Source organism: Xylocopa sonorina, chromosome 2 (assembly GCF_050948175.1).
Source record: "Xylocopa sonorina isolate GNS202 chromosome 2, iyXylSono1_principal, whole genome shotgun sequence".
Lineage (NCBI taxonomy): Eukaryota > Metazoa > Arthropoda > Insecta > Hymenoptera > Apidae > Xylocopa > Xylocopa sonorina.
In genome coordinates this window covers 14,904,885-14,928,246 of record NC_135194.1, presented here as the reverse complement: position 1 = coordinate 14,928,246, position 23,362 = coordinate 14,904,885, and the positions used below count along the sequence as shown (strand labels likewise).

The following is a 23,362-nucleotide window of genomic DNA, read 5'->3' as shown; positions in this document are numbered from 1 at the left end:
GCTTGCGTCGACCGATGCGCACGGTAGGGAATTAATAAAGGATAGCGTCGGTACATCGTTGGATAATATCGATGTAATGCGGTGAATAAGTATTTCTTACATAGGCTTTCTGGTCTATTGAAACGCTGACATCTTAATACCTCACCTTCCCGCGTTTCTGTATAATTTATCAGTCCTCGGCCCGTTCCTACAAGCCCGGAAGCGTTCGGTTGACTTGGTGTCACCGAATCGTACGTCAGAGGCGTTTCATGAAAGCTACCTATTCATTATCCTATTCATCTTCCGCCGCTCTTCATTCGATAATTGAATACCTATCTTTGTACGCGGATTTACTTGTGCGTCTACCATCGTTGTCTACCCGTTTCCACTTGCTCCCACTGGTTTCTACTCGTTCCACCCCCTTCTACGTCTTCCTATACGCGGATTGACCGAAGCCTGCCAAGATCGGTTCGCTTCTACTCGCTTCTACTCTCGTCTACTCGGATTTCTCCGCGTCTACTCGCCTCCAGCCGCGTCTACTCGCACGCTGCCGCCTACGGCGGTGTCGAAACGCATCCCTAACGATCGATGCAGCCCTTGACGCCTGCGCCCGCGCTCCGCCGCCGCTTTTCTCTTCCATCCACCGCCTCTCCTCGTCGCTTCTCTTCTCCTCTCCGGTGATTATCTCCTGTATGCGCTCGGCCAGCGCACGTGCATCGGCGTGCACATGCAGCGGGAACGCGACGCTGCTGTCCTTCCGTGCTCTGTCAGCCAACAACCAACCCCCCTTTCCCCTCTTCATCCCTCTACGGCACTCCATCTCTCTCCAGCCATGTATTGATTGAGGTGAATGCACGACGCCGGCGTCGGCGTCGTCGGCCTTTCCACCGCGCCATCCCCTCCACCGCGCTCCAAGTGCATACAGCGTCCTGCGCCGGGATTAATCATCCCCCGCTGCTGCTGCCGGCATTGGGGTGGTGGTAGCGGTGAAACGGGATGACGGTAGCTCCCGCTGGACTCTACCATCGAGCAGACTGGGACAGCGATACGGGATGAAGGAAAGAGCGAGAGCGAGCAGTCGACGAAGCATCGAGACACGACCGTCGCTCTCTGGAAGAGCTTGCAGGACCGTGAAAGGAAGAAGGACGGAACGAGTTGGCGGAAAAGAGAGTCGAGAGAAACACGATCAAACGGGGATGAATGCAGAAAGAGAGAGACGGGTTACTTGCAGACGGAATCGGACTGAAAGAGCTTGCACAGGGTGAAACAGTAGAGGGCGGAAGGGGGGCGGGCGAGTAGTGGGAGGGAGACAGGCGATTCGTGCTACATAACACCGCGAGAGCGGCAGAGAGAGAGAGAGAGAATGGAAGAACGGTCGAGAGAAAGAGAGAGAGGCGGGAAGCACCGGTGGAGGAGGCATTATATACTGGCTGGATCCTCATTCGGCTGCCAGTTTCTCGGCTGTACGCGGCAACGAGTGTAGCCACGCTCACCGACGAACGACATTCGTGACCTTTGCCAATCCCGGGGAGGAATCGTTTTCGAGAGCCGGTCGAGCCATCAACACCAGGAGGGAGACGAACCCCCTTAGCTACTATTCTACGTCGAGTCGAGGACGTTCGAGCAACTTCTGGAGAGAGAAGCTCGTCGCCTGGGTCGACTTGTTTCTTTTTTTTTAAAACCCCTCTCGCCTGCCCTTTCGTCGTCTCTGCCGCGACATCGTAAGACGCGCCTGGGACTGTCAACCGTGCACACACGGCCGGGGGTGAGAGACACCTTGAGGAAAGGCGGACCAGAAGGCGCATCAGGAGAGAAGAGGGTGCATCGCGCGTGAGATCGATCTCCGAGGGAGCTTCAGGGAAAACGATGGCCACTTACGCGACCTACAGACACGTCGAGCTCGATAATGTTGGATACGGAAAGAAAAGGTAACGCCAAGGAGACTGTTTCTCTCGCCCGCCTTACCGCACTGCGGCTCTTCCACTCGCTCGACGCGTTCCGTCACCCCTTTCCATCGCTTTTCGCAACTCCCACGAACTTCCGCGTCCTTTAGAATAATGCTTACGAATTACGACGCGACTTTTTCTTTTTTTTTGTACACCGTCAGTGTCGATTCGGTGCTACGATGTTTTGACAGCCGCGGAAGATAGAGATTCTCGTTTTTGTCGATCAGATGAACGGAGTGTAGGTAGCGTGTCGATCGTAGCTAAGAAAAATTCGTTACTGGGGGGTTGGTTTGACATCTCGAGTACTTGGCGAACCGCGACTAGCATCCGATCGATTTGCATCTGGCGAGTCGACAGTCCTTGAATCTGGTGGCCACTTTGGAAACTGTGCTGTGCAGCGCTCTGGTCGCCATCGTCGCGAGTATCCTGGAAATACCAAGTTCAATGCCAGGAACGATCCTTCCCTCGCGAACGTTCTTTCTCTCGCCCTTCTTGCTCCCTCGCCTTTTTCTCCCCTTCTGCTCGAGACGATACTCGCTCTTATCTCGGGGCACGGTTCGCGATGCTTAATCTTCTCCCGAGATTATTCCACTTCGAACGACTTTCCCGTGTCTCCGCGCGTTGTGTCCGCGTTTCCTGTTCGCCGCCAGATACGCGCTTTAGAGAGCACAGGACCGTTTACAACACAAAGAGGATAAACAACTGTTACACGCCGGTACTCGCGGGCAAAGTGCTTTATCTGTGGAATTACTTAAGTGGTTTCCCCCGTGATAAATATTGCCGGGGGCTCTTCCCAGGAAGTCGCACATCCTCCCGGTGGAATTTTCTAATTGCTAGCCGCAAGCACGGCAACCGACTGGTAATGCTCCTAAACGATCGGTAGGAAACACTCGATATTTACCGTATTTACGTTCGACTAATTAATACGGCTATTCCTTACGCTTTACCGGTCAACCGGTCCCTACTCGAGACACGATAATGCGAGGGTTCTGAAAGTTTTTCGTGGATGGTACTAAAGTGAGGATACAAATTTATAAACCGATGTATCGTATCGTATGATAGAGTCGAAACTTGTAATTGGGAAGAACAGAGCTGGATGTGATTTATTCTAGAAACTTTAGAACCTGAGTAATGCCTGAGTGGCTTGGGATTAGGAAAAAAGCTGGCCAATGAAAGGAGCGTGTCGTTACCGGACAAATGTCTAGAATGCGCCGAAATAGAGGAACGGAGCGGAACACAGTCAAGTTTAGAAAGCGTGACTGCTACCCCACACTCTATACGTGTCCCTATTCAACGTCTGAAACGCCGTGGAAAAGATTTACCGTCTAATTACTTAAATCATTTTTCTCTTTACGCTTTTTGCGGGCTCCCGTGGAAAACCCGTGTCCGTTTCGACGTTAATTGATTCGCGAAGACTATTCCCAGCTATTAACGCGGGTCTCGCAATCACGGCCCCCCGCTTCCCGTCCCGATGCCTCGCGCAAACGCTAAAATGTTAGGAAAAATCGGCGGCGAAAGATTTGTGTGATTAAGCTTCGTTTAGAACGTGGTCAACGCCCTCGAATAACTGTCGTGGACGACCATAATTACACGGATGTCACCTCCGACGACTGGGCCCGCGTTTAATTGCCGCTGTCTTGATTTTTTCGCTGTACCTATCGTCCACGAACGCTTCATGGACGCCCACCGTCTATCTTCCAGCTAAGTGAAATCCTTGGAGGAGGTGTTAACCGTTTAGTTGAAACTCCGCGATTAATTCCCTTCGTCAATTTTAACGTGGAAAAATTGAATTGTTCGAAGCATTTCTGCGGTTATTGTTCTCCTACGCCATAGGTACACGCTTACAGAATTAATCGTGTTTAGAAGTGGAACAATGCGCAGTGTCGGAGCAGCACTTGAAACGTGCCGGTTTTTATTTCCAAGGCAGTAGTGCACCCATTAGTTGCCTCTCGAATCTAATACTCGGTTATACCGTGGATTGAGATGATACAGATTTCACTTTGGGGAGGATTCTATGTACGATCGAAACGTGACGAGGGTTCTTGAGAAAAGAAGCTTCTGGATTTCTCAGGGAGATCCTGTTATTCGTATCCAAGTAGATTCTTTGCCTATCGGTAACTCTCGACCAGTACGAGTGTAGGATAATGGGCCTGTTACAAAATGGTTGATTATCGGTATCTAAAATTCTCGTCGAACTTTCACCTGACGTGGACGTGAATTTTCCGGATTGAACCTGTCTGGAAACTTCCCCACTTAGCTCGGATCGTCGAAGCAGAGATAACATAATGGAACGGCATCTCTCGGTCGTTATAGTCCACAGTAGGCTAATGATCCCTAACAATCTCGATTTTATCATTAATCAACTCTAATAACCCCAAACAAAACAGATCGCACTATTGTACACCCGATAATCAAGAGTGCAATCAACTCTCCAGCGGCTCTAATCGTCTCTATAATCCTAAACCGGGTCGCGAGGAGTCGTTCGATGATTTCGAAGGCATTACGGAGAGAAGAAAGGAGATGAGGGCGAGGAGTAGCTCGATCGGCTCCAGAGCTCCGTACGAAAAGCACCGTGGACGTTCTCCCAGCACCTCGGCACCTGTAAATCGAGACAATGGGGTGCAAAGTCACGACACGGAGTCTCGAGGCACTCGGTTATCGTCCCGATCGGATCTGTGGCATCGAGATTGATGCTTATCCACCACGGCCCCGTGGACGAGCGTTCGTTGCGTGCTTTCCCATGCGATGCACCCGTTACAATGCTTGCTCTTATACCAAGCCCCGTACAGTACGGTCTTTGTCCACGAGTGATAAACAAGCCCATCTTCAACGCTCGTCGCGAGAGCCTCCTCTCCGTTCGTCATCTTTGGAACCTGTTCCTGAGGATGACACGGGATTACTTGAGAAACCACAGACTACGAACACGGTGTCCCGTGGTACCGGTCGTTGTTTCGTCCGCGATTCCCTCGAATCCGTCGCTCACTTTTTCCATCGCTCGCAGCGTTACAGCGTTTTCGATCGATCCTTGGAACACTTCTAAGGCGACTTGGTCCGCGAACTTCTCTTTGTACGTAGTTCGAAAGTAACACAGTGTCGCGGATCCATTCTTTCCTCCTCGAGACTCTCTCCGAGTCCAGCCAGCCGAGGTGTTACGCAAACGTAGGTGCGCGTAACACTTGGAGTATCTTTGCACCCACTTCGCGGCTCTTTGTTACCGGCAATTGTTGTCTCGCGTCGCTGATTTAGCGGTAACAGGAGAACGAACAGATATGCGATGAAGTCGAACGCTGACTGATTGATACTCGGTGCACGGTTAGCTGGGAATTTTTCGCCACGACGAGGAGATCGTTGTTGGCCTAGTTGAGAATTCGTACGTGCGGGAGATTGCTCGGTCTTGACCTGAACGGATCGAGCTTAAACTGTTTGGGACAACTGCCAGTTGGAGAATCGCTGGGCGAGCGAGGCCATTGCCAATTCTGATCGGTTATTGTCGGTACGAGTCGCATTAGCTGTTTCGAGATTGATTGGGACGCTGTTGAGAAGTAGGCGAAAAGCGTGGACCGAGGAGTCCAAGGATATTCCTGTTACCGATATTTTCCAGCGCTAACAGATGTTAGTGTCGAATGAGGACTTTGTACGCGGAGTGGAATTTAATTTGGAAGATAAATTGTGGGATCCAATTAGCGAGGGTTACCTAATGAGCTGATATACATTCCTTTAGGGACTTCCACGTTGGAGTATTCAGAGTAGGGTGCGGATGACTTTAATCCTGAATTATTCGCGTTTGGACCCTAAAATGATAAGCGCGGTGATACGTGTCCATCTGGTTTTTAGACTGTCTGGATAAAAGGTGGCGTCTTTATCTAATTGACGAGAGGATAATTGATAGGTGGTTCGCACGAATGAGTCAGAGGGCGAGGAACCGTGGGCCAATGTCAGTTTCATTCGAACGGGTCCCTTAAGCGGCCGGATCTAATTCCGAAACAATTATCAATCGACGATTAACCTTCCTTAACGACTCTTTACCTAACGAGGATAATGAGGTATCGCAGTTTAAACGTCGCGTAGGTGGGACGTACGTTTTTTCCTCGGCTCTCGTGTCCGGTCCTCCTACTTGTCTTTACTCGAAACGTCGAAACAAACTGCGAAACGCGACGCACCGAGCGAATCAGAATTGTTAATTGCTAGCATCAGACATGCATTCGATGGATGCTAATGAGCAAATATTCCTGGTATCGTGGAAGTTTCTGTTTTCATCGCTTCTGACTTCCACTTAGCCACGTCGGGTATCAGGCTCGAGTGGGGAGCAATCCAATTAGCTAATTCCCCTTTTTCTACTGCGAAAATTCTGGCGCTGCAGCCTTGCATACCGTCACGCTTCAAGTCTCTCTCGCAGACATTTCGCGAACGGTTCTAGCAAACGTACCGATCGAATTTTCATTACTAAGTAAAACAACTTCCATCGTGGATCGCGGTTACCGTTGAACCGGCGCGAGGGCAAAGATCTTCGAGTTCCACGGCGATCGTTTTCCACCGACTCCATCGAACGGACCGGAACACGATCGACGTCGTGTATATCCACGTGGATCGAAGTGTAACGGAGAATCGTCATTTTTTTTCCTACTTCTTTCTCCGTCCACTTCCTCCGCCGTGATGGCGCACCACGTGTAAAACGAGTCGGGGCTCCACGTGGATCGAAACGTATCGCGTTACGACGAACAAGCCGCTCTTTCCGGATCTGTCCGCATGGGGTTAGTCACCCCCCATTGTCCACTGGACACGAAAGGGTAGACACTCGCTGGGTGCCTCCGTCTGCGCCCACCTCCGCACTCGCGGCTTCCCCTTCGCGAACCCGTTGGCTTTTGTGGATAGCCATCCTCGGGGCTTCCTTGGAGAAACGGCGGATTTTGCGAACGCGTGATGCATCGAAGCCCCGTCAGGTCGAGTTCTGGACCTTGCTGCCCATTTCGAGCGGTGCTTTCATTTTCGTGCGATGTTTCAATTCATTACACTATCTGAAAATCGTATCGCGACACGATAATGCGATACTTAATGAGTCGATTTACTCTGTACACGTTGCCAGAGTAATTTACGATCGCATGCTGATGATCAGCTGAAGGTTTGACGAATGACTCATAGTTAACGACGCAGTCGAAAACGGAAACTGCCATTAGATAAAGTAAATTAATTCCGCGATTACTCAGCCGTCGAAAAATGTCCAATCTCGAGGATGCGATTAAATTGAAATAAGAGCGGAGGATTCCAATGTGAAAGCTACGCGCGTCGCGAAACCGACGAGACGGTGAGCCAAGGGGAAAGAAAACCGAAGTTGCCCTCGCGGCGTTGGCACGGCCATGGCTGTATCCACCTACACCTCGATCTCTTTATTTATAACTGCCGCTTCTACAGAGCATTGACTCTATCTGTCTCTTTGTGCACGGTGATAAGGCTCGCCACGCGAAAGGCTGGTAGTCGATCGATCGCGGTGTGCACCTTCGCCCGATAATCATCGCCGCCTATCTCTTTTGTGTACGCGACCGTGTTCTCCGGCGGCGTTCGCTCGATAACTCATACTTTGTTCCACGGCGCTTCCTGTGCATTATTCAGGGCCACGGAACGTGAACTTCGAGCCTCCAGCTGAATAGTTTCGCAGGGAAACGCGATATCCGCGCTAGCCTCGTGGCGGATCGTTGCTGACTTTTCCCGACTGGACGCGGTCTCGACCGAATTTCCCCAACTTTCCTCTCTCTAGCAAGTTCATCGAAAGACACCCGAGTAACGTCCATAATCTTCCATCAGGAAATCGTTTCTCGACAAGCGAAGATCTATTGAAATAAACGACGGTGGAATAAATTTTGATAGCTGCTCGTTGCACGGCTGATTATCCGCTTGTTAAGCCGCGACTGGCCAAACAAGCGACCAAGAACGGCGAGGAGAGGTCGAGACGAGGGGTTAAACCGACGATTTCACCGGAACCGAATAAGTCGATCGATTACGTCGCTGAATCCGACTGGCGGAGGCGTAATTGGCCAATTAGTTAATTTCGCGTAAACTTCGTCTATTACTTAGTCCACGTTATCCGTTGCATAAACGGGCGTCGACCTTTTTTTTTTCCACCCGGATGATCCGGCATCCTTATATAGGCGCCTCGATCCAAGATTGGTCGCGAACGATTCACCCGTGCCCTCTTCGTCCGCGCCTCTTCCATACGTGGCAATTAATCCATTAGGGGAGCAGATCGTATGCGAGTCGGAGTTATGGTAAATCACGGCGAAAACGGATTTACGTCCCGATTATCGATCGCGTTCCGTCTGATTGATAGGACCGTTTCTCTCGCCCGACAGAATCGTGCATTTCGATCGACGAATCGCCGTCCGAGTAATTCAAATGATCCACTTAGACTTGCCGATTCGCCGCATTTGCATCGATCGCGGCTACCGGCTGTATATGGCGAGCGTGCCGCGTCCCGTGGATGTCGCAAACTTCTCTCTTGTCAATTGTGACGTTGACGATGTTATTTTTGCGCAACAATGGCTCACGCGGAGTGTTGTTACACCGACGATGATGGTACCCGTTCATTTTCACTCGGCGTTTCGTTGAGCAACTCATCCGATACCGTTCTTTTACGCCGTCTTTTGCCAGTGGACGTTCGAATTTCTTGGCCTCGCGATTTTTATCGCATTTTTTCAAACTTCGATTAGGTCGGACGACAAAAAATTGGCGCTCTTCGGAGCGAGCCTAGCGTGGCCGATAACTTGGCAAAGTTGTACGCTCGAATTTTTCTTCTGTTTCCTTGTAATTTGATTTCCCTCGAGAAATTTCAAGTATACGTCGTGTAGAATTTATTATGGCGCTATAAATGTTACACCGTATCGTGTAAGGGGAATTAAGTAACAAGTATTTATAACAGGCTTAATGCTCGGCGTTCTTATCTATATATTCTAGCCGCTCCACACGAATACACGCGGTCGTAACTTGACCACTTCAACCGAATATAGTTGCACGGTCTAATTCAGTTGCTCCGTTACTGGTCACCTTATCTGTTCGCCATGACTCGTTATTATATACAAGAAACATATATATTCGCCTTACGGATTTTTCTGCCCCCGCGGAATGATTGAACGATAGAGAACACGTGAGCACAGGCCTAAATGTTTATCGTTTAGCCGACATCTGACGGTGCGCTAATCCCACATGAAACGTTCCAAATTGCTCCATTAAAGTGTCCAGCCGCATCTGGTCGAACAACTCGGGCTCGCGTGGACCGTTCGCGATGAAACAGGAAGCCGTCGGAGTCTTCAGCGTCCCGCTAATCGACCGGACTAATCAAGCCCAAGGTATCTTGTTCGTAGGTACGATAAAAATCGATCGTCCCTAGTTGAATCCGTGCTAATGATCCCTCAGCGTCGATTAGAATCGTCGATTAAGATTAGATTCGAATGGTTACGCGTCGATTCCGAGTCCCGGGCGTCCCGAGCGTCCCGAGCCGGGAACGTGACGACGCGTTTAGAGATTCACACGTGCCAGTTTCATGCAGTCGGCCGACACGAATAATTACGCTCGTGACTCGTGTTTATTACGCAACGCGTGCTTGTCGGAACAATCGAACGCGGCCCGTGAAAGCCCCGATAGTTGGGAACGGGACGATTAACTCATTATCATCGCCAGCTGAAGCGCGATATACGGCCCGCGAACGGAAATAGCGTCTGGCTATCGAGAGGAAGTCATCCGTTCTCTGGAAATAGAAATCTCGGATCGAGCTCGATTACGAATTGAATCTTGGCTTCTTTCGGATGGAATTTAATTAATGGAATTCTCGTCGTTTCGAGAGTCGGCTTTAGAGCGTTTCTCGAGAAGGAAATGGCGATTATTTCCATAGGCGATGGAATTATTGAACGCCAAACGCAGGAACTGCGATTCTCCTTGCTCGGGGGAGGGACTTTTTCGGCTGGTAACGTATGGAACGTAATTTATTTCCTGCCGCGGCGCGTTCGCGGTATCGAAGAAACCTAAACCTACTCGTAATTTCTACGTCCGATACGTAAGCTTCCTCTCGTATCCGACTGTCTGACGCCAACGCAGGCGTGTGTACGCTATTAGGAATTGAATCCAGAGGCGTCTGGCGGATCGAAGTGGCTGCGTGTTCAGCTAATCGCGCGAGCCAGCTCGATGGAACTTCCTGAATCGATCTGAAAAATCGGGAGCCTCCTAATTGAAACGAATCGAACAGGACGTGGGCAAGCACCGGTTCGAACCGTGGGGCTTAGCCTGCTGTCTGCCAGGCCTCGTGATGTATGACCGTATGGTTGAAAGGTGGAGAAGAAGAAGAAGGATGTTCGCTTGGGAAGAGGCGAGACCTCGGTCTAAATTACCCTTGATTCGAAGGGGTTTCCACTTCCTCCTTCGATGACACGTTTTAGCGACGTTCCGAGATATCTGTCGCGTCAAGATGAGCGCGTGGGTTGCGCCCGCGGAGTCTTGTTACTTCGCGAAGGGAAATTATTGCTCAAGTTAGGAGACTTCAGTCATCGAGTAAATTGACACCGAAACGGGGAAAGGTGTTCGTCGTACACTGGGGTTACGTTTACCCGATGTAATCGACGAGGAGGAATGGGTTCGTTGCTCGCGTCCTGGCAAGTTGATCGTGAAATCAGGCAATTCAGCCGAGGAACGATCAACGCGAGGGGCGAGCGCGTTTCAATATTCAAGAAACTCCCACGGGTAGGAAGATAATGGAAGCGAACGATCATCGCGCTTACCGACCCCGACGATTATCTTCCCGGTCACACCATCCACCCCCCGGTATCGGTCCCTGAAAGCTTCGGATGCGCACGGGACCAACGCGGCGACAGGAAGAGGCCGCCGCGCCGTGGCAAATATTTAGCGAAACGCGAAATCGAGGAAGCGTTAGCGTGCCACGAAAGACCCGCCCGGTGTAATTAAACGGGCGAACAATGACCATTGTCCGAAACGCGATAAAGATTGGCCACAATGCCGCTCCTTGTTACCGACATCCTCGATATCCGGGACCTCACACGGAGTTGCCAGCAGCAAAGACGAGTACTCGAGCGTGACTCCTTATTGCCGCTGCGCCCAAAGAAACGATCCATTTACGCGCGAGCACCCCGGCCTCTACGCCATTTCGATCCTCTTATCTTCCGCGTTGCTGGCCTTTTCCCCGATCCAGGTCTCCGTTCGAACGTCCGTTTTTTCTACCGACGATCGGGTCGCGGAATTATTCCGAGTTCGCCAATAATCGCGCGCCTCTTTTCCTCGTCTTCGAGGAAAAAAGAAGAAAAGAAACGATAGTGCCGTGCCGTTTGGGTATCGGTCGCGCAGAAACCGTGCTTGTACCCAGCGATAAGGGTTGATGCGGCGAGTAATGGTACGAATCGAAGCTCGATGTTCAAAGTTTAAGAGCAGAGTAACGGCCAGCGATAATATCGTGCCGCGAAATGGAGGATCATGGTACGGCTGGCATTTTTCACCGCATAATTTCGATCGGGACGCCAGGAAACAGGATAATGCGCCATTCCGGGGTAGGATAACATCCTACGCTATGAGAACGTGATATTCGAGACCAGTGGTGACCTACATTACCGAGCTACTTTTCGGCTGTTTCATTATTTGTCGTTTATCATTCGTCCGCGTATCGAGCATTCATTTTTTTAAGAAGCATTCGCGTCGCGTGATACCCGGGACCAATCGATCCTGATGGGATACTTTTATTCAACGATCCCTCCGAACCGGATATACCGTGACACGAGGGCGTCGAATGCCGGAGGGTGATATCGCGGGAGATGGCACCGACTTCCTCCCTTTTTCTTCGTAAATTCCGTGCCAGTCACTGGTAGGGATTCGATTATGCTCGAAGAAATTTAACGTCCGACAGATTTCCTATAGTTGTTACTTTCACGTCCTGGTTTCATCGAATTACGAGAGGGAACAAAATTGTCAGGAATGCCATTTAATGGTACGTAACCCTTTTATTCAGGCCTAAATACCGGCGGAACGTTTACTCTTCTCCAAGCAAAGTACACGGTAATAAGAATAATTTCTGGGACGAAGCACTCTCGCCCACGCAGCCTCGTTTTATGTCACGTCGAATATTACGCATATACTCCCGAGCTTTAATTCCGTTCATCCGACTTTACGGCTCATAGAGCAGATAATGGACCATGCGTCCTATTTTCTAGATTCCTCTGATTACGTCGGACGTGAGACGTTCAGCGGGATGATCGACGATCACCCACAAGCGTTACCATTCGTTCCGTCATCCGTTCCGTTGCGACATTGTCCACGATCGTCCTAATCTCGCCGATCGATCACAGGAAGAGAGGCTCCAAAAACTGTAAAACTCGAAGACGAATCGCTTCGAGATCGTCGCTCGTACCGTTGCGTCGAATAAAAAGGACTCGTTGCGTAGACAAGAATTTCCTCCTTAACGACGTTCACCAGGCATTAACATAGTTCGCCGCGCGAGCACGTCGAGTCATTGCAGCGACTGATTATTATTTTTCGAAAGCGTCCTGGTCCACTTTTCGCGCGATTTCTTCAGGAACTTCTTATTCGTCGCTCGCGATCATTTAGCTCCTCCGCTAACGCGAGGATATCGAGGTTTCACAATAAAATCGGGGGAAAAGTGGAGTTGAATGACTTCCTAGAAATTGAATGACTCCGTAGAATTGTCGCGCTCAGAGGAGAGAGGGGGAGGAGAGAGAGAGTAATTTGTTCTCTGGTTTTTGTCCCGATCGTTTGTCCAGAAGAGTGTTGGAGACTAAGTAAGGGTAGAGTCTACGAAGCAAACTGTTATTTATCGATTTAACGTCGCCCATAGACGTTAAAACGCCGCGGTGCTTCCCGATAATCGCAGATGCGCCAATGGACGCGTAAAACAGGTTGACCGTCTTTATTATTTAAGTAGACGGGGTAGTGCAGCCGTGGCGTCGAAAAGAAGACGCAGAGGCGTCGGCCGTATGTCATCCAGCATATTTCCCGGCGCACCCATCCTGTCCCCTCCAGGATTCCTTGCTTCCTACGGCCGATTGATTATCCTCGTTATTTGCTCTCCCGTGTCTCTCGTGGTTTCGTCGAACGTGTGGGCTACGACCATAGAGAACGGTGGAAGGTGTTGGACGCTGTCTGTTCAATGACCAGACGCGACGTCATCGAGGAAGACCCAGAAGCTGCTCCGTCTTCCACTTCTTTAGACAGAGTCCTTTTAGTCACGAAATTTCCAGTAATAACTCATCATTCGAGGTTGTAAACTGGCCTCGTTTCTTCTTTTCTTTTTTGCTTTTTTGTTTAATTTTTTTATCACGTATCTTCTGCTCAGGGAATTCGAGATGGTGATTTATGAGTTTCCACCGAGCTACTCGAACAATCATTCCATTTACGACCGCGAATTCGTGCGCGGTAACAGTAACATTTGCCTTCGGCTGAAGGCACCGGTATAAATAGGTTGTCGGTGGAATATCTGTTTCACTTTTTCGACACGGTACGAGGAATCGTTCGGCGCAGCTTGCGCTCCCTGTCACAGAAATGATTTAGGCCTGAAACGAATTAACCGCCAATTAAAGAGGAATTTTTGTATCGCGAGGCAGGCTGCTGGGTTCCACGGCTCGTTGGTAATTGGCGCGTTTTCAGCGGCTGTGACAATCGATGTAGAAAAAAATCCAGCCTGGGAACGGGGCACCGTAATTGGTCAATTAGATCGGTTTAATAATTGGACGAATTATGCGCCCCTCGCGGCGAGTTTTGAGCGCGAAACGGAGCGTGAACGAGGCTTGTAACCCGCGCCACGGCACGGCTGACGGTGCGTATTGCTCGCCGAGATGTAGAGCTTCCTCGTCGAAGGAACGAACGTTTCCATCAAACCGCGTCGGACGTTCAATTATCCGAGACACCGTAACGAGGAAGCGTTGATTTATCGGCGAGCCGATGAAATGTGCGCTATGATACCCCTCGCGAGTCTTCGAGGAACGACGAACGGCCGGAGGTGGGAGCCCGGCGAGGGACCCGACGGTGTTGCGTCGTTAATTAGACTGGAACGATTATTCGATAGATCGCGAGTTAACGACTTCTTGCCGGGCGATACGACGAGCCATTCGACACGGCCGATAGAGCAACGTAATGCGTTTCAGAAGAATGTTAATTGAACGTAATTAGAAAATATATCCGCGCGGGATGCGTGTTTACGATGGACTTCGCCTCTGGGCTTTCGATGATTGGAAAAAGAAATGAAAAAGCGTGTACACGTACATTGTTGTACGTACCATCGGTTCCTTATGGAGTGGCGGTGAGAGGGGACGGTTCAACGTTAGCCGTTTTAAATGGCCACCGGTAATGGTACGAGCGTTTCGCTTATGCTAAACGAGGAAATGAAATCACGCAGTTTTCCCGTGACCAACGCATAGAATACAATAGCTCCGAGTCCAAACAAGACCAAGCGAAGTTTGTAATAAACTGTAAGACGTTATGACTCACTCCAATAATACCGCTGTATCGACCGCGCCTGTAGCTCATCATTTATAAACACTGGACGATAAAACATACGCGGGAACTAAACGATCCGCATAGAAACTGGATTAATACCGGTTACTGTATCAAGACATCAATCGGAGCATTAATCAACAGGATATTCTTCATCCTGACTGAATCGATCAAGATCCATCGCGAGCTGATAAGCCAGATACCGGGGCGGTCCGCGATCCGATCGATTCTCTGGCGAGCGAGCTCGAAACCAATCTCCCCCCCTGAGGAAAGTAAAAAATAAAAAAAATACCCAGAGAGAGTCACGCACGAACGGTTCCTTCGTTAATTGAGCCGTTCTGCTAATGAAGCTGGTTCTTCAAAACTGTGCTCCCCCACGGTTCGCCCGGGAAGAAAGAATGGATTCCGTGCCTTTTAATTGCTCGTCCCGCTCCCCCTCCTGTTTCTCTCGTATTTTTTTTCTGCCCCGTTGCTCCTCTCTCCTCCAACGTTCTCCGCGCGCCCCCGTCTGCGCTCGACCACGCAGCGAGCACGCGACAAAGCGCGTGCCACGCATCAAGCCGAGAGACGCGCGACCCTCGTTACGTAGAAATCAGCGCAGATTTATCGAGCAAATTGGATCGAGTCTTTCCCGTCGTGGGGGCCGGACGCCGCCCGGGGACAATGGTTCTCAACCCTTTCGACTCGGCCTCGGAAGTGGTCGACGATGAAAGAACCATTCGCAGGGTGGATAGAATAGTGGGCGGACGGTAGGGGTTTGTTCGGGGAAAAATCGACGCGTTTCGCATATTGTGCGACGAGATTAGGATTACGAGTTACGACGAGGGGGTCGAAGGACTCGACGAGCCCTTTTATCGACTGCTCGCACGCACCGAAAAAGTCAAGCGGTCTCTCGACAGCTAACACTGGAGGCAAGAGGCCGCCGGTGATATTGTAGCGGCATCGATCGTGATTCATGGTAGAACAAAGAAAGTTTAACACCGTTTTATTGTTCCATTGTTCCAGGGTGTTGAAACCCCCTGGTGGCGGAAGCAGCGACATTTTCGGCGCGGCGCCCGAAGAGACCAGCCCCCGCCGCGTGAAGAACCACAACCAGTCGCAGCTGGGCTCTGCGTTGTTCGGCGATACACCCAACAGCAACGAAACGCCGCGCAACAAGCCCGGTAATGATTCATACAATCGCCTGTTTGGCCCTCCCGATGCCCCACCCACCACCCCAAACGCGAAAAATCACATGCGCAGCAATATATCCCTCAGCGGGGATTCAACGTCCTCAACGGTGTCGTCCGGGGCCGCGACATCGCCCGCGAAGAGCACCGCCAGCTCGGACTCGATCGCGGGCGTGATCAACGGATACGCGGCCAGCAATGGCAACAATCTGACCAACGATGTCACAGGTAAGGCTGTCAATTATACATCCTTGAACGCGGTCCAACACCTCGCCCGACAACACCACCCTTCTCTTCCGCCCCCCTCCGCCCTTCACCTATCTCTCTATCTTCGAGAGCAGCACTATTACTGTCTCTGGTCAGGTGAACTGGTGTACGGTGCGAGCCGCGAAGGGAACGCGACTACGAGTTCTGCGTCGTGTCCGATGCTCGGTAAATGTTACCTTTTTCCGTCCAAAATGAATTGTCTGCCGCTACGTTGAAACTCACGCACTCGACTTTTGTCGACTTTCAATCGACGAGGACGCAGGTATTCTTTAATCGCGATCGGGTACGCGGGTGGTAGGGCCTTTCGAGCAGTCAATTTATTTTGGACACGGTGAAAACGTAGATCGAGTTTCTTTCTTTTTTTTTTTTTTTTTGTTTCAAGCAGCTTGATATATCCGAGAATCCTCTTGGTACTTTACGTTGGTTTTCTTCACGGCTTTTGATCGCGATTTTTTTTTGTTGGTACCGAGGCTTTCGTCGAGACAAGTTCCATTTATTTGCAAATCACGCGTTCACAGAGCGATAATTTTCGCGTTCTTCTTTTTTATCGTTTGATTTGGTTTCTTTTTTTTTTATAATAGATTGCTGCTCTGACAATTGTGCAACCGCTCGCGAACTGCAATATACACTCAAACTCGCACTGTATTCGAGCTACCTTGAAATATGTGTCTGTGTGTCGCAGGCTCTTCTCGAGTATAACTTTATTTGAAATTCAATCAAATCAGGACACGTGTCGAGTTCTACACTTAATCCTCGTCTATAATGATTCGTTATGGTCGATAACGAGTAATGTTTATTGTTATATTCCTTGAAATCGCGTCCGCGAACCTTCTTTCTTTCTGTACCATTAAAAGGTAACGCGATAATTCGATTGACTTTGTTATCTTGGAGCTAGCGAGACACGAACGAACATTATTTTTTCATTTTTTGTGACTAATCCATGGCTTTTACCAAGTCATCTTCTTGAATTGTTCGCAAGCAGCTTTTAGGAGAATCAAACGATTTCGTAAGTGTGTAAAATGAGGCACATTCAAGTAGATGACACGACACTCATCCCACACGTTATTTTTCAATTACGGGTTGCTCGCGTTTCGTACCCGGAAATATCGTTTCCAGCTTGATTTACATTATTGATCGAGTCCCAGAGTCGCGCGCAATCTATGGTCATAGCCGATTCGAACGCTTCGTTAAAAGATCGAACGAAATTAACGCGATATATGTTGCGAGTCAACGGGCAGAAACAAGATTATTAATGCAAATCAAGTTTCCAACATCGCGAAAGAGTTCCATCGACTAGTATTACTTGTCTAGATATTCAGTTTCATGTTTTGTCCTCTTTTACTTTACCATAGATTCATAGAAGTTCGCGTAATTTATTAATGGGAAGATCTCTTGATCGATACGTGTTTTTTTTTTTGTTTTTCATTAATTAAACACAGGGCCTGCAACGGAACTAGAAACACATATTTTGAGTTACTCGCGCCATTTTCATCCTCTTAATTATAACGCATTCTCTGCTTGCGACAATCAGTTCTTTGCCGATTTTTCACGCGATCGAAAGCACATACCTTCCAATCAAACGCATAACCGACCTCTCTGTTTTTTTCTTTTCCACCTCACTGCGCTACTGTCTGATGTTAATGATAATATTTTCCAAGCGATTTTTCATTCTCACATATTCTTCCTTTTGGTTTTATAGTCAGAGAAAGGAACGATATGATTTCAGTCGATACATGTTTGTTTAATTTCACGATTACGAATCACTGCGTTATTTATGATCCTTGAATTTTGTTCCTATGATTTCACCACGACTCATTGCTTGGGTTTCGTACGCGCGGCGACTTTATCCGTTAAAACAGTTTTAAGTATCGCAACTGCTACTTTCCATTCCCTGGTTTTTTTTCTTTCTCAACCTTGGTACGTTGGTTTTTCTCTTGCTCGGTAATTCTCTGTTCGCTTTTGCTTGCTTTGATTCACACAAACGTAACATAGCACAAACATTATTGGTTTCTCGTTACTTTCCGTACCCGTTTCTCTTCGCACCGACCAATTCGAGATATTCTTAACGCGGATAAGACAGATTGGTAGAAAAGAAAGGAAATGAGAAGAATTTAAAGAAACTAGATGACATAAAAGATGCTAAGAAAATCGAGGAATACCTCTTCGATTGGCGCGGTGCGAACAGTCGCGCTTATTTAAAACACAAGAATACGGTTTGGGTTGACGGTATTGTGGGTTTTGCTACCTGTGTGTCTCGGTGCATGGGGGTGGTGGTGGTGGTGAAATTCTGGCGCGTGTCGCTTTGCGTGCACCGGCTGTGAAACTGTCGTCCTCTGTGCCTTCCTCTACCCGCTCGAAACCCGGCAGGCGGATCGTCGTCCTGCTTAACGCGCAACCCGGTCACCGGAGACGGAGTTGACGTGACGCCCGTGAGGCGCAGCGCACGAAGGTGTCGAGGTAACGTTTTACCCATTCTTCTTTTTGTTTTTTCTCTCTTTCTCTCTCTCTCTCTCTCTCTCTCTCTCTCTTTTTCTCTTAGTTTCATGGATGCGTATGCGTGTATGCGTTTGTTTTTTTTTAACCTTTTCAGCATCCTTCGTCGATTTTTTCATCCACTACGATTTATTGCAACCCCTCTACTCTCTTTATCTCGCTGTCAGAGATATGTTTCTTTCGATTTTCATTTTCATCGAACAGGTAACCACGCATGGAGACATCTCGCGCGACATTGTTTGAAATTATCAAGGGGCCACTGTACTCTCGTGGGGTTTCTAATTAAGTAATGGAGGGAGATGGAGTCGAAGTGCGGGATGGTCGCGTGTAGTATTATTTAGGGGCGCGAGGTCCAACCACCCCGACCGCTGGGGTGAAATATGGTGTATATTTAGAAGCAAATGGGGTCGATTTTGTTTTGACTCGATTGTTGGCTGGGGTTTGTATGAATATTTTATTGTACGCGGTCTGAATTGTACTCTTGTCCGGGGTAATTGATGCGATTTTACTGTCCGGGGATGAGTCAGGGATACGGTGACTCATTCCACGGTTTCATTCAACCGCGTTATTGCATTATAAACGAGCGGTGATTATGATGTTGCTTTCATAAAATATTTTTTGCGCCAGTTATAATTAGCTTTAAATATAGTGCAGGAATATATTTAATTGGCTGATTTACAGCTAGCCATTACACGGGGAACGAGTTTCAGGATTCATTCTTTTTTTGCGTCGATTATCCTTTGATAGCGTCGAACAGTGTTGCACGAGAGAAAGGAGAGGAGACATTAATTTGTCTTTTACGAGCTGATGTTTCAGCTCCCACTATTTCACCGTGCCGTTTCTTTTCCTTATATAGCCAACCATCGACGAATAATTTTTCTGCATTCTTTCCTGCGGCCCAACTGGAGTGGATGCCATCGTGATATTTTATGCATATTTTTTTCTTCTTTCTTTCTCTTTCGTTTACGTGCGTGTTCTTTTTTTTCTGTGTATGTGTTAATAGCATTAGCGATAGAACTGGGAGAACGGTGTTAATTTCAACGTTTCATTGTTCCATTTACCATAGTCGTTGTAAGAAGCATTACATTCGAGAGTCCCATCATTCGTCAATTGCAAAATACAATCACGTTGCATCGCCTTGTCTCAGTTTTGCTCGAATTCGCTTGATAAGATTCCGGTTACAGTTACAGTTCGGTCATTTGACCGTAAAGAGTAGAGAAGTGGAGCAAACCTGCAGACAAGAGTCTCCATAAGTCTACATTCGCACATGCACACGCAAAATAGTCTGTAATATAGTACGGTAAGTTTGTATTCTATCATGTAGACGTTGACGAACTCCTTGTCTTGCGTAGACCAATTAGCCCAGAGTAGCTCTGACGGGTATCATAATATAACCCGATCGTTCTTTATCATCTGCATCGAGACCAACTGGTTGCTCCTTAGGTTTTACGCTTAATTGCCTGCCGCGTAAATTATATGTGCCTGGTACGTGTCCCTGTGCCCCTTTCGCGGCCGTGCACGGGGAACGTACGGGAAAACTCGCGAAAGGGAGAGAGCCGACGTCTGGATTTCCCGCGAAATCCCGCCGATATCTCCTCCGCACGACAACGTTAAATACCATCACGTGGGTAGCGAGTGGTCTAAAACGTGACTACCAACACCCGTTACCGTTACCGATTAGTTGATTTCCCCCTTTATCCTTTTTTTTTTTCTTTTCTTACTTGTCTAAATTAAACGATAACGGTGATCGATAAAGACCGATCCTGGTAACCGATTGCGTGCGTTCGAAGTCGATCGAACCTGAACGAGTAGAGAAATCATAGCGAGGAAAAATTCAGGAATTGATTTAATTATCGATTTAACGTTATCGAGATTTCTGCACGCGTGAAACGCTCCTTTTGGGATACTTTACATTTCGGAGAACCATAAGATATCCCGAGGTTTCTTCGAGAAAGCCGTATCAGCTACTCGACCATTAAATCTTCGTACAGATAGTGCCACAGAGAAATACAGGGTGAGTCACGAGAATAGGAGCAGCAGAGACTCGACACCGATCATCTCATTCATCGCGATTCATTTTGTCGTGTACGATCACAGATTAAACGCCTATCTACACGTACCGATAACGCGTCCGTTCGATCGCGATTCGGTTCCGTTTGCGATGCCTGTACGTGTAAATAGACGGTTAATCGAGAAACAGCGAAAGAACGAGGCTCGTTCGAGGCTGATAGCCGCAGGGGGTGTCGACTGAAAAACGGAATTGTTCTTCGCAGATGGTAATCCGGTGACCGGGACTGGCTACGCAGAGCCACAGAACAACGGGCCAGCCGTGCAAAACGGGATGTCCAGCTCGAATTCCAGCGAGAAATCGAACGACACGTCACCAGCGGCGAAGACACCGGCGCGTACACGCGTGCCACCCGGTGGATACTCATCCGGACTGTGGTAAAACGTGCCCTGGGACAACCGCTGATCGGCCTCCTCTTCGTTAGCGCCGTGAACTCTTCCAGTGCTGGCGAATTCGAGAAATATTAGAAACCTGTTCTTATGACCCCCGTTACAATCCCTCCAGACAGTCATTTTTTAACACAGTTGTTCCCTCTTTTTTTTGTTGCCTCTCGAGCAGGAAGGTAGGGAGAGAAGCGAGGAGGAGGATTTTTTCATGGAAAGTATACATCGTTGTCTGAATCATTTTACAGAGTTGATTTTAGAATTTATCCGTTTTCTCTTGTTTCATTGTTCACGTTCGTTTGATACGTTCTGTATTGTTGCTTTTTGTGAGTTCTTTTGGACCGAGATCCTTGCGTCAGGCCAGGGTTGAGAGAGGAATTTGGAACATATAAAGATTGAAATCAATTACTATACGAATGTGATTTGTCCAACTTCAACTTGGAAACCTTACATTCGCATCGAATCTGTCACTTGTTTTATGTTCCAGAATTCCGTCTCTGACGATTATTGTCGATCGCTGACGATTATTTTATTGAATCAATGTCGTTACTAATTTATTTGCGTCCAGGATGTTTATTAAATATTCTTTATCGCTGAGAAGGGACTGTCACAGACCCCGTTCGAGTCGGGTCGAGTTGAAACAGCACTGGGAGGGTTGACAGCGCGAAAAGACACGGAAAACAATCGAAAAAGAGAGCAATGTAATTCCCGTTACGATCCTTGGGTCCTAATCGCCGAAGCGGGTAGAAAATACGGTCGTTCAGCTTTCACGAGGGAGAGAGATAAAAGCAGAAAAAAAAGAAAACAGAGAAAAAAATGAAAAAAAAATAACACGTCATTCCCTTCCCCCGTCGGAATATCCTCGTTTCCACGATTTTTTGTATGCATATAACTTCTTATAAGAGAAAAATAGTGCTAACCGCGTTTTTTCGAATCACGAGAGATGATAAAAAAAAGGAAGAAAGACAGGTGTAAGATAGTTCTTTCTCTAGAACGATGTGTATCCTATTTTCGAGAGGATTTTTGCCTGCCCCCCCCCCCCCCCCCCCCCCCCGACCCCACCCCTCAACGTCCGGCCGTTCTCTTTTGAACCACACCTTTCTACATAATATTCTGAGATCGCGTTACGCTACGGTATCGATATTCTTCGAACCGTTAATCTTTCATTGATAAGAGAACGGAGGGAAAGAGAAAGGTGATGTAGAGATAGAGGAGCGCGGAATTAAAACGGACGGGGAGCCTTTCTTTTTCTTGAAACGGGAGGAAAAAGGTCGCGGACCGCGTGGTGAGGAGAGAAAGATCGTTGGGACGAGGGAAAGAGTCCTGCGAAATCCTGATGGAAATCGGAAGAACGACAGGAGCCACGGTGTAGTAACGCGGCTCGTTCAATCGATAGACTGTTTACGGTTGGTCTCAATTCTTCGGACATGGGAACGAAAGAAAAATGAAAAGAGTAAATCTTAACTTGTAATTGATGAATTAGCGAGAGAAATTATAAATGAGAGAAAGAAAAATTAACGGAACACGCGAACGTCCAGAGAAAGAGAGCGAGCGAGCGCGCGCGTTCGACTCGCGAAATATAATAATTATAATTATAAAACTAGGAAACGTTCGACGAAACCTCGGAATTGTATATTAGAAGTAGGCATATGTTAATCGAAAGAAGAAAAGAAAAAGGTAATGATAATATTAATAATATTAATATTAATATTAATAATAATAATAATAATAATAATAATAATAATAATAATGATAATAAAACTACATCATATGTAACCCATAAAAACAGACAAGGTCAAGTGCTTTCTTAATTTCCGTGCCTTTTTAATAATCGTATCTAGTTCTTTCTTCTGCATGAACACCATTCATGTAACTTTTATAGAGAGCACGGTTTCCTTTTTTTTTAAATCGATTCTTATAAGTTTCTTCGTTCATTTGATAAGGATTAGAGAAGGTAAAGAAAAGAAAAGAAAAGAAAAGGAAAAAAGACAAATATTGCGCCGCGAGGCGCAAAGTATTCGTATTTACAATGGATAGGATCGCAGACTTACTAATCGTATTGTAGCAGATTATTATACGCGCAGGTATACACTTCCTTAATCGTTCGATTCATCCAGCATACACGAACGAATGCGATTAATTGGTCCTATTAATCGCTGTATCTGACATACGGATTCTTTAAACGCAAAGGGTCGCGCGGGACCTAAATAATTCTGTCGGACGGAGTAAACCGATAATCGTTCATTTTTTTTATAGTCATTCACTACCTGCTTCTTCCTTGTTTCACGATAACGCGTAAGGAATTGTATTTATTGTTTCACGGTAAGACTCTCGTGCACACGATTTCCTTTTACGTTCAGAATAGATAAGGATATATTTCTTTATCGTTTTGGTGTGAGTAAAAAGAAAGAAGATTGCATTATTTGTATCGCATCGTATTCTCGTCTCATAAGTAGCCCTTTTGTACTCTGGCATTAATTAATAAAATTTTGTAAGCAACAATCGTCGTTTCCACTATTGTTTTTTTTTTATGTGTCATCCGTTTGTCTATGAAAAATGTATACG

General features: G+C 47.8%; 2 protein-coding genes across 3 annotated transcripts in view; one reads left to right on the top strand and one right to left on the bottom strand.

The window, feature by feature from the left end:
• The window catches only part of Aph-1 (gamma-secretase subunit Aph-1), a 54,169-nt gene that overhangs the window by 19,709 nt on the left and 11,098 nt on the right, over window positions 1-23,362 (bottom strand). The gene's annotated exons all lie outside the window — the stretch shown is intronic.
• On the top strand, window positions 1,377-23,299 carry Jupiter (microtubule-associated protein Jupiter). 2 transcript variants are annotated; one of them, XM_076910142.1, is made up of 4 exons: window positions 1,377-1,907; window positions 15,423-15,814; window positions 16,836-16,859; window positions 20,620-23,299. In XM_076910142.1, exons 1-4 carry the CDS (start codon window positions 1,846-1,848, stop codon window positions 20,793-20,795), a joined length of 654 nt encoding a protein of 217 aa, XP_076766257.1. In that variant the 5' UTR covers window positions 1,377-1,845; the 3' UTR covers window positions 20,796-23,299. The 2 variants fall into 2 exon arrangements, with proteins under 2 accessions (XP_076766257.1, XP_076766259.1); XM_076910144.1 differs by lacking the exon at window positions 16,836-16,859 and having other exon boundaries at window positions 1,379-1,907.

What these genes read in the sequence shown, in the direction of transcription:
- Jupiter (XM_076910142.1), top strand. Translation starts at nt 1,846, where the DNA reads ATGGCCACTTACGCGACCTACAGACACGTCGAGCTCGATAATGTTGGA. An exon ending in TCTGACCAACGATGTCACAG is followed by an intron (nt 15,815 to 16,835) that starts GTAAGGCTGTCA and finishes GTTCGCAAGCAG; the next exon opens with CTTTTAGGAGAATCAAACGA. An exon ending in TAGGAGAATCAAACGATTTC is followed by an intron (nt 16,860 to 20,619) that starts GTAAGTGTGTAA and finishes TGTTCTTCGCAG; the next exon opens with ATGGTAATCCGGTGACCGGG.